General features: G+C 42.1%; 1 protein-coding gene across 1 annotated transcript; it reads right to left on the reverse strand.

Moving 5' to 3' along the window:
* Positions 1–1,208: 1,208 nt before the first annotated feature.
* On the reverse strand, positions 1,209–9,582 carry LOC143289479 (uncharacterized). The gene is made up of 5 exons (XM_076598456.1): positions 9,461–9,582; positions 8,824–8,945; positions 4,738–4,896; positions 2,337–2,383; positions 1,209–1,419 (listed from the first exon to the last, which is right to left on the reverse strand). The coding sequence occupies exons 1-5, from the start codon at positions 9,559–9,561 to the stop codon at positions 1,366–1,368; spliced, it is 483 nt and encodes a 160-aa protein (XP_076454571.1). The 5' UTR covers positions 9,562–9,582; the 3' UTR covers positions 1,209–1,365.
* Positions 9,583–11,775: the final 2,193 nt, after the last annotated feature.

Genomic DNA, 11,775 nt, shown 5'->3' on the forward strand with positions numbered 1-11,775 from the left:
TTTGGTTGCAGTGGGTTCCCATCGGTTAGACGATTTTTCGGGAAGACCCGATTTTTGGTTAGATAGGTGGTTAGATGGCCCCCAAAAATATGACTCGGGAGATAAAAAATTTTCGAGGTTACATCGCCCGATCAAGTTATAAACGGTTACAAAGGCATTCACACTAGTCCCCGTCGGTTCCAGTGAGTTAGAGCAGAAAATAGAGGCGGAGCCGAGTTTGAAAAAAACTCCGACGTCAAAACAAAATAGCATGCCTTGCACGCACGCTGCGTGCGGTATGCAAATTGTCTGGCCCGACACATCTAACCGACTGCAAGTGATTGCAACCTTCTTTGCATGGTTGGGGTCAGTTACAGTGAGTTACATCGACGCGTGTTGTAACTTGATCAGTTACAGTGTGAATGTATTTAAGCTGGCTGACTGTCATTTTTTTCGTTCTTCTTGCTGCGTCTACACGAATCCACGACACACGAGACTGATTTTTCGACATGTCGTCTTCTGACTCTGATGTTGCTGCTTCAGACCTGTCCCTGGCTGCACGTGAGCAGGATGAGCGACTGCAGGAGCCCCCATCCACCCCACCTGCCTGTGAGACTACCGCCGGTGCTGGCAAGGGCAAAGGCAAGGGGAAGGGCAAGAGAGGCAAGAAGGCAGTGGAGGGACACCTGACTGAGGACCAGAAGCAGGAGGCCATAGATTTTTTGCTGGTGGAGATGCACAACCTCAAGACCCCCCACCTCATGGAAACCCACGGGAACCACAGAAAACAAAAGTATACCCCAATCTGTACATGACGCCTCAGCCACAGCACCCCTGTAACTTGGCTTGTAACTTGTTCAAGTTAGAACGAAGTTACAACGGTAGTTAGATGCCACCAGTCTAACTTCAGCGCAAAACAAAACCCAGCCAGCGAGGGAGAACTGCTGCTCTCAGTCAAAAAACGCGCGGGAAAAGGGGCGGAGCCAAATAGTTAGACAGTGGTTAGACGCTTTCCGTTCACACATGCTGTATGAAAAATCTAGAGTTTGTCTCATGGTAGTTGTTACATCCCTCAATGTGACCATTTGGTTAGATCGTGGTTACAGCCTAGTGTGAACGTACCCTAACTGATACATGTGCAAATCAGAAAAGACGACCAGGATCTAATCTAATTTCTGTGTAACATTAACAGTTTATTGTGGGAAGGCGGGAAGACAGTGTATGAAAGATCCGACCGGTTTAATAGGTTGTACGGGAAAAAGCAAATCCGTGTTATACACATTCAGTTTGGTACAATCATCACGATAGCGCTTTGTGACTCCAATGCAAGGAATGACGTGTCAATGACGTCACACGTGCTGCACTCGTCAAGGTCAAATGTCGAAGTTACTTCCCCACAGGCGATTCTTCAAAGGACGGGTGAGACTTATCTGTGAACAGCTGCACACACACACACACACACACACACACACACACACACCTTGTTTTGTTTTTGTTTTTTCGCTGAATATCTTAGAACTGTGGAAAAGCGCAACTGAATAAATGTAAATAGGATCTTCTTTCATGGGTTGTATTGTACAGCACTCACTACCATGTCAAGACTAAATTTTATTTCCAACTCTATCCAAATTAATTAGGTCGTGGAACATTTCAGTAAAACTCCCCTCGTGGTCGTCCGTTTATTGAAGCGTGACGTTTGTGTGAGTGCGTGTGCATGCATGTGTGTGTGTACTGGCATGCACGACGTGTATGTGTGAGCGCACGTCACAGTGGTTACGAGTGTGCGTGCGTGTGTGTGTGTGTTGCCACTGTGGCAGTCGCTTTTGTTGTCACCGTCTTGCTTTAAAGTTGTCCTTTTTTTCTTACATCATGGAAATGAGGTCTGGCACAAACTTGTTACCGCATGATTCACAAACTGACGATCTGAGTTAGGAACATGTCCACATTTCACCAATGACAATCCACTCTACTGACTTTGGTATTCATATGTACGTGTACACACATTCAGTTACCGCAGTTACAGCCATCGAGGCAATGAACAACTGACATCCCCTGTGTCCGGGGTTCGGCACAGGAAGGTGGGGACCAAGCCTCTCCTTCTGCCGTTGTAACTTCCCCAACCCAAGTCAGGTAGGTATAACCATCCACACCTGGACGGAGTGAGGACTGAAAATCGGAGTAAAGCGCCTTTCCCAAGGACACAAACATCATGCCGAAACGGGGTCTTGAACCCTGATCACTGGTGAACACTGGGTCAGAAGTTCATCACATGAACGATTCTGCTACGGAGCATCGTGTTGATGTGTTCGGTCCTTGAAGTGAAACATAAACACGTGCAGTAACACATGTATGCTTACCACTGTTCCGAAAGCCACGAACTCTTCTTGACTGATTTCTTGGTTTTCTGTAATGGGAAAAAAGAAAGAAAAACGTAACACCAAATAATAATAACAATTAGCGCCTTTTCTGTCATAGGCTCACGGGTGGGTTGCATGAGCGAACTTGCAGCGCTAAGTTTGCTTTGAGTTAAGAATGTTCCCAACTCCACAGTAAATTCCAATTAATAATAATAATAATAATAATGGACATTTATATAGCGCGTTTCTCCAGAAATACTGCTTAAAGCGCTTTACATTTCATTCCCCACTCCTCTCCTCCCCCATCAATACTCCACCCACACACACACGGAAGCACGTGCCAGAAAACACTCTCGCAACTAAACATTGGAAACCACCCACCCAGCCATGACGCCCCCTAGAAAACAGTGACACTAAAACTTTATTTCCCAAAAACCCACAGAGGCACATGGATCTGAAAAGACACATACAATCATACCATTACAGAAAAAATCTAAAGAGCTGCACAGGCGCCAAAAAAGAGAGAAAGAGAAAAAGAAAAGATTAAGTAAGACAATGAACATACAATCAGTCCTTTTTACAAACTCACTCATGCAATCAATTCTTTCAAAACATACTCACATTGAAATTAAGATTTAACCAACAAATGAAACCAAAATGAAATAAAATGCATCCCTGCAACACGCACTCAGGCACGCACACACACACGAACGCACGGACACTCGCCAGCACCCCGCCACACACACACACACACACACACACACACACACACACACGGCAAACAGCCTCTCCACAACAAAACATGCACCCAAAACCAAATTACACCAAGATAAGATAACCTGCTGTTACTGCTGTTAGAAATGATGTGTTTTTAGAGCAGACTTAAAAGATTTCAGAGAGACAGAATGATGCAATGTTAGTTTGTTCCACAATGACGGAGACTGGAAATAAAAGATCTTTGACCCTGTTGCTTCGTTTTTTGCAACAGGGAGTTTTAAAAGCCTGGTATCCGGTGATCAGAAGCAGAACGAATTAGGTGTCGAGTTGGAATGTACACTTCAAGGAGGTCAGAGAGATGGCGAGGACCAGAGCTTGAGAGGGCAGAAAACGTCAGAGCGCAAAGCTTGCATTCAATTCTTTTTTTTTTAACTGGTAGCCAGTGAAGAGAGTGGAAGAGAGGAGTAACATGTTCAAATTAAGAGGATCTGAAAAAAAGTCCAGCAGCATTGTTCTGAACTCTCTGAAGTTTATCCAGTGAAGTTTTTGGAATGTCGACAAGAACAGAGTTGCTGTAATCAATCCTAGACAAAACAAATGCACAGACTAATGTTTTGGTTGCTTCCATAGAAGGTAATGCCGAATAGAACTAATTCTTCGCAACTCAATATTTGCAAATGTTTGAAATGTGTTGCTGAAATGACAGACTGTGGTCAAGACTGACACTGAGACTCTGCACTGATTGTGAGACAGGAACTGAATGACTGTTGTTTACCAGAAGAGAATGAGGGAGAGACAGGTGGTTCATAAATTTCTTGGGGCAAGCAAGCAACAGTTCAATCTTTTCATCATTTAGTTGTAGTTTGTTGAAGGTCATTCAAGACTTCAAGTCTGTTGTACACTTGTAAGTACGTGTGTCATCAGTTTATCAGTTTCAGCAATAGAAGCCGACTGATAGAGTTGAGTGTCGTCTGCGAAGCTCTCGTGCGAGAGACAGTGACGGTATATAACATCAGACAGTGGGGTAGCATACAGAACAAACAGAACACGGAAACTTAGGAACAATCTTAAAGCAAACTTAGCGCTGCAAAGATCGCCTTTTGTCACCTGGCCCTGCAGGGCTCAGGCTTTAAATGAAAGAAACAGTTACAAATTACACGCATCACTTCGACCACCACTCACCCCCCACTTCCTCTCTCTCTCTCTCTCTCTGTATACAGGCCTATATAACCATTGATAGAATGCTTAACTGGGACGCCTTAGATAGCCAATACCGTCGGTCTGTGATGGTCCGGGTTCGAATCCATCCTTTTCTCCCACATTTGACTGGAAAACCAAGCTGAGTGTCTTGTCATTCGGATGAGATGATAAACCGAGGTCCCGTATACAGCACGCACTTGGCGCACTGAAAAATAATCCACTGCAATAATAAGTGTTGTCCTGTTGCAAAATTATGCAGAAGAAATCCACTCTGATAGGTACATTAAATAATATAATGCACTCAATGCCTCACGAAGCGTGCTGGATTATGCTGCTGGTCGGCCATCTTCCCAGCAGAAGTGGTGTTGAGTACATGGACTTGTCCGAATACAGTGGCGCCTTCTTGAGAAACTGAAACTTGCTAATGCGTGGTTATATGCACAGCAGAAAGGGAAAAACATCACAGCAAAGAGACAGCACCTACCGTTAGTGTCAATGGTGTCAAACTGATCGCGCATCTCTTGCACCGTGATGGTGTTGTCGTGGTTGGTGTCGTGGAACCGGAAGTCAGCAGACAGCACTTCCTGGTTCTCCTCTGCTGGTGCCTGCTGCAGGAATTCCTGAAGAGTCACTGCCATGTTGTCTGGAAAACAGTTCAATAAACATCCAGAAAAAGCGTGAATTAAAGTAGATAACGAAGAAGAAGAAGAAGACGTAAAATATAGTAAAGTACGAATTAAAAAGAAGATACTGAGAGGAGGAAGAGGAGAAGAAGAAGAATGCGTAATATAAAGTAAAATAAATGTGTGTACAACCAAGCGAAGCATGAATTAAAAAATAGATAAAGAAGAAGAATACGTAAAAAGTTTTTTTTTTTTAAATTAATGTGTGTATGCATGAAGTGTGTATTGGACTGTGTATATATGTGGCAGTTAAGAAAGTTGACCCACTAACAGTTGATAAATGAATGAAATAATTAAATACTTGAATCTTTAAATCCGTAAAATGAATAATCAATAAACAAATATATAGATAAATGGGTTAAGGAGAAATTGAACCACGGTATGTGTAAGTAGCTATTTGCCTGGATTAAAAACTGAAGGAAAGGATTAGCCTAAATAAATAAACAAATAAAAAATAGATTAAAGAGAAACACTGGATCGTTTGATGTGTATGCAGCCATTTGCCTGGATTAAAAACTGAAGGAAAGGATTAGCCTACATATGTGACCAAACGCTACGCTTGCTCTAATACTTGCCTCACGCACAAGCTGTATCAGCTTGCCTCACGCACAAGCTGTATTAGCAGACGACAGTTTTCGCAGTATCAGTATCAGTATCAGTAGCTCAAGGAGGCGTCACTGCGTTCGGACAAAACCATATACGCTACACCACATCTGCCAAGCAGATGCCTGACCAGCAGCGTAACCCAACGCGCTTAGTCAGGCCTTGAGAAAAAAAACAAACAAAAAACAAAAAAAAACAAAAACGGGGGAATAAATAATAGATAAGCTTGCATAAATAAATAAATAATAATTATAATATAGAAAAAGGTAGTAGTAATAATATTAGTAATACTAATAAAATGATAATAATAAAACATAAATAAATAAATAAGACAACAATGGTGATAAATAAGCGGATAAATGTAAAACATGAAGACACACATTCACACATACACCCACACATGCATAACAGAAATGCACCAAACATGCAGTTTCACAGATATGAAAGCACAGTCAAATACATATAAACGTACATGAGCTCCAACACACACACACACACACACACACACACACACACACACACACACACATTACCTTGCACCTCCTCTACCCCCTCCTCCACATACTCATTTCTGGTCTACGTATCGCAGCTTCCACGGCACACACACACACACACACACACACACACACACACACACACTCACAGAGATGAACACTTACTTGTACAAGCACACACACATACGCCCATATCTCCCACCCCCAACCCCACACACGTACATACAAAGATATATATATACGTTCCAATATCCTGTTGCTCCCACAGTGTAGGCATGCATACACTCACATACCTCATCCTCTACCCCACCTCCCCCCGCACTCCCACCTCCCCTCACACACACACACACACACACACACACACACGTACACATATCTCTCCTGAAGTGTCAGTTTTCGCAACTAACCCACACACAGAATGTGTGACGTCACTCTGCTTACATCATTTTGTCCTCTTCGCCAGACAACCTACTCATGGCTCAACCAGTGTCGCATCGTGGTACGTCATTGACTGAGCTGGAATCTGTGTTTCTGCTTCACCGTAATTAATTAATAGCTCTTTTGTCAGATCAGTAAACTACAAGTATTATATACTGGCAGAATCGTCGCAATTCCATCTTTAAATCTATTCCATTTATGTTTGCCTACGTTAAACTGATTTAACGCAGTTTGTAATTTTCAGCGACGAGCTCGTTAAAACTGACCCTGTTCAGGTGACTTAAATTAAGATTATAAATTTATCTTAACCAACACTTCATTTTATACTCATTATAAGTAGGTGTTGAGCTCTTTCTTTTGCAACTTATACGACGTAAATCAGTTCAGGAATCATTTAGAAATCTATCACTGAACACGTCAGAAACACAGTTGTTGTCAGATTTCGCTTGATTAAGAGTCGATCTGTTTGCAGCACACGTGACTGTCTTTGCAGTCCGCTTAACTTGCATAAATTGGCACAGTGAGTGATGAGTGGTCATTTCATACCTGGTCAGTCATCTGACCAGAGCTTCTCTCTCTCTCTCTCTCTCTCTCTTGCTGCGTCGCGGGCAGTGTGAGTGTGTGTCGTGTGTGTTCTCACAACAGCTGACACCTCCCTACATATGGCTGTAAGTACTAGTGTGTAGAATGTGTTGATTTGTAAATTGTATTGTTCAACACAGTACTTGTGTTCATATGAGTATGTTCAGTTATTGCTTTGTTCAGTTAATTCTTTGTTCAGTTATTGCTTTGACATGTTAGTCACAGCTCTGCTATGATTGATCTAGAAAATCACCATGTCGTCATATGCTCGTAGCAGTATGCCATTTGAGTCTTCTTAACGTCACAGTCAATGACGTCTCTGGACACAGATAGTTTGCTCCAGAATGTTCTAGTGAGTGCATAAAGTTCATTCACCACTTAATGGTTAAGCCATGATGGTTCTTCACTTACTATCTGGTCTATCAGTTTGCCAGTATAATTTCAAAGCCACTGATTCTATTATCTTGTTTATTATTCATGTATTATTTTACATGCTGATATCAGTTGTTCTGCTACAGTGTGCTCAGTACTCTAAGATGTGTGTAGTATTCTGCTGTTGTGACTACAACAAGATAGTGTTGGATTAATATCAGTTATTGGTTAAAACCACCTGATATGTATCAGTCTGTTAATTGTAATTTAGTTGTCATGCTCTCCCCTTACGGCTTACTCCAGTATAGTGCAACATGATAAACTGATTCATTTGAGTCACTTTGACACAGTGTAAGCTTTACCTAATCTATACTGTCAGTGTACTTTCACTAAATCAGCATAGCTTCAATCACTTTAACTGCACTATTTAAATGTATTGGGAATGTCATTTGATGTCAGTGTTTGGTCTTCACACATATGCAATACCAAGTGGTAATCTTTCTATGTAATATGTATACATGTGCTTTATTATTCACTTGTGCCAACATGTTGTGCTAATGACATTTATTTGTGTCATTCCAGGCACTGTCTTCTTCTCCTAGTTGTCTTCTCTTAGTTCTTCTCTTCTTGTTGTCTTCTCCATTATTTCTTCTCTTTTCATGTCTTCTTCTCTTCTTAGTTTTTCTCTCATAACTATTGTAAATAAAACAATAGAAAAACCCATTTGTGACTGGCCTCTATATGTTCCTGGCCTGTGCGCTGGAATTCTTCTCGTCTGTCCTTTAATACAGACAATCAATATTTAGTTAAGTCTTTTGTGCCGTCCGTACCCTATTAGAACCACTCGGTACACGGCTACAAAAGTGGCGTCGCCGACAGGATATTGATCCTTAAAAATATCCTTGTGACAGGATAGAGATCCATCACAAGATTGATCCAAAATTACCCCCTTTAATGTTTCAATTCTTTTATCAAAATTCAATCCATCCCTAAACCACAGCCCTTTACCACCAAGTGTACCTCGTTACAACTTGGCGCTGTGAGCAAGGGTGTGCTAATTCTTTAATCTCTTATAATAAGTTAAAGCTCAGTGCCAAGCTTACTCTATCACACATGAATAAATAAACAAATAAAAAATAGATTAAGGAGAAACACTGAATCGTGTTATGTGTATGTAGCTATTTACCTGAATTAAAAACTGATGGAAAGGCATCGCTGAGAGCACTGACTGTTAGTCATGAGCCATGGATCATTTCAAGAACTCCAACACAGACTGACAGAGACACCCTGACAGACACACACACTGAAAGCCACTGGCACACTGACACAGGTGGCACTGGCAATCATTGTCATGGATCAGGCGTGTGACAGGTACACAGACAGGTGTGTGACACTCACTATCATGATCGTGAACCAGGTAGGGCTCCATGAACTCCCTGAAGTCCACCAGGTGGTCATGGTTCTTGTCCATCTCGTGGAAAGTCTGTTGGAACATCGCCTGCGCCTGGTGGAGGTTCATGCTGGAAATACAGAAGAAAGAAAACGGATGAATGAATTCAAGAGAAAAAGGAATGTTTGGAAGAAAAGACGGAAAGACAGAAAGCGACAGAAAGAAAGAAAGAAAGAGACAGACAGAAGAATGGGAGGAATAAAAGAAATGAAAGACAGAAATGTGTGCGTGTATGTGTGTGTGTGTGTGTGTGTGTGTGTGTGTGTGTGTGTGTGTGTGATTTGGGAACACTTCTAACTTGCCGTTTGGACCTGTTATCAGTTATATAACTAGATAGATAGCTAGCTAAATAGATAGGTCAGATAGAATATGAATCTCGTGCATTGTGTTTTTCATCACAAGTTCATTTCTCTAATTGGAGATAAAGTATTCTGTATATGTAGATAACAAAAATTCACTCATATCTCTTCTTTTTTTCTTTCTTTTTTCTTTTTTTTAAAAGTAATCATAGGCGGCAGACGTACTCCGTTTTCGGGAGAAGCGGTTCCTCTGAAACACTACCATTTGAAGTGTTGCATGACTCACTCTGCCGGGGCCACCTCCTCCTCCAACCCCGCACGTGGGGGCCGAGCGTGCGTTGCCATGGCAACAAGGGTCACAAGAAAGACACTCGTGAGAGCCGCCATGACTGACCCTGTGATGTGGTCAGATATCGCTAGCGGCGATTTGACACACCTGAAACACCAGGTTTAAAAATAAATGTTTTATGAAATATACTTTTTTCAACAACAACAAAAAAAGGAGGGGGGGTGGACGACAACGTCATAATGTTATTAACAAGAACACCAACAACAGCGATGAGGATGACGTTGATGACGATGGTGATGATGATGATGGCAATAAGAACAGCAATAATGATAACAATAGGCTAGTGACAGGAAGAGGAGCGACGGCGACGACTGACACCGATGACAACGACAGCGACAATAATAATGATAATGATAATTATAATAGCAAAATATTATAATAATGATAATAATAATCATGATGATAAAGTAAATATGTAAATAATAATCATGACATAATAACAATGATATTTATTATAGTTATGATGATGGTAATAGTAAATATGATAATGATAATAAGTGACGTCATTATCATTATGATTAATAATAATAATACAGACCAAAGAAAAAGATAGTTGGATATTTGGAGGTGGTAATTTCCTCATTTCTCACTTATTCTTATGGTCTGAATAATAATAAAAACCAAACAAATATATGTCTTCATTTACCCGTGTCAGACTGTGAAAAGCGAGAAAGAGAGGGGCAGAGAGAATCGAAACACATTGAAAATTTAAGAATTGTCACTCACTGTCTAGGAAGGTCTCTTGACAGCAGAATTACACCAATGTCCCTCTGTCTCAGTCTCTGTTTCTATCACCCCCCACCCCCCCTCCCCCACATACACACACACACAGAGAGAGAGAGAGGGAGAAAACACGTTACTTACTGTTATAGTAAAGCACCTACCGTGCACAAAACACTTTCGTCAGTGTAATGCTGTTGGCTCGTGCTTTTCAATAAAGTGCTGCCGGTAAACCTGAACAACCCAGGTACATGTGTCTTAAAATAAAACGGCGGACACACGAAGAGACCAGTCACTGGTTACACCGTGGTCTGATAGCTCACATCTTCATACTGATAAGACAGTTCCTGTTTTTAAACCCGTGTTTTCCATGGCCTGGGATGGGTTACCATTTATATAAGTGATCTTAGCAGCACTAAGTTTGCTTAGCGTTAAAGCATTTTTTTAATTTTTTAAAAAAAAATTTTTTATGATTTTCTCAACGCTAACTCGTAGCCTTTAGAAAATTCTAAAAATGTATTCTTCTACTACACAAAGTTCACTGACTTTTCAAAATTCTTAACGCTAAAAGCAAAGTTTTCAACCTCCTTTCCCACCCCAAACACTCCACCACAACATTCACCTTCCACCCATTCAACATTCACCTACCACCTACCCCAAACCAACCACCCCTCCACAACATTCCACTACCACCCACCCCACCCCAGTCTAGTTGCAAGAGATGTCACTCTAACCCCTCCCCGTCACACTGTTTTGTTTCTCCTCAGTGAACGGACCAACAAAGGCGCCACGCCCCCACCCCCACTGCCCACCTTTGGGACACCAGGCGTCGTATTCAAGAGACCATCCATCGTACCTGCCGGTAAAGGTGTACCTGCGGTTGAATCTACATGAGGCAAGGCCCGTTTGCGTTGCCTCGTGTAGATTTACTCGCAGGTACACCTGCCTTGCCTCATGTACATTTTCTCGGAGGTACACCTTTACCTGCAAGTATGATGGTCTCTTGAATACCACCCCAGGAGGTCCGTACATCCAAAGGGGCCCGGTGGCCTGTGGCCTGTGGCCTGTGGCCAATAGGTCTCCAGTAGATCCAGCCTTACCCTGTGGCCAATAGGTCTCCAACAGATCCACCCCTACCCTATGGCCAGTAGGCCTCCAGTAGTATATTGTCGTTTTTATTTTCCCCGATGAAATCGGAGTAAAGTGCTTTTCCAAAGCACATAACACAATGCCGAAACAGGGCTTCGAACCCTGATCACTGGTGAACACCGCGGGACCAGAAGTCCACCGCCTACTAACCCACTCTGCCACGGCGACTGATGAACAACAGTGGACTCGCCCTGGCAATTTAAATGTCCATCCAGATACTGTCTTTAAAGGGTTTATATCTCTTCCAACCCCCTCCTCCTTAACTACTACTACTACACTACTGCTACAGTTCAGTTTCTCAAGGAGGCGTCACTGCACTCGGATAAACCCATATACGTTACACCACATCTGTTTAACAGATCCCTGACCAGCATCATAACCTA

The sequence above is a fragment of the Babylonia areolata genome, chromosome 14 (assembly GCF_041734735.1).
Source record: "Babylonia areolata isolate BAREFJ2019XMU chromosome 14, ASM4173473v1, whole genome shotgun sequence".
In the NCBI taxonomy this organism is placed as follows: Eukaryota; Metazoa; Mollusca; class Gastropoda; order Neogastropoda; family Buccinidae; genus Babylonia; species Babylonia areolata.

Coding starts and splice junctions, on each gene's coding strand:
- LOC143289479 (XM_076598456.1), bottom strand. CDS start 9,561: ATGGCGGCTCTCACGAGTGTCTTTCTTGTGACCCTTGTTGCCATGGCA. Junction 8,946..9,460: donor GAGGAGGTGGCCCCGGCAGA/GTGAGTCATGCA, acceptor CTGTATTTCCAG/CATGAACCTCCACCAGGCGC. Junction 4,897..8,823: donor CCTGGTTCACGATCATGATA/GTGAGTGTCACA, acceptor ACTGTTTTCCAG/ACAACATGGCAGTGACTCTT.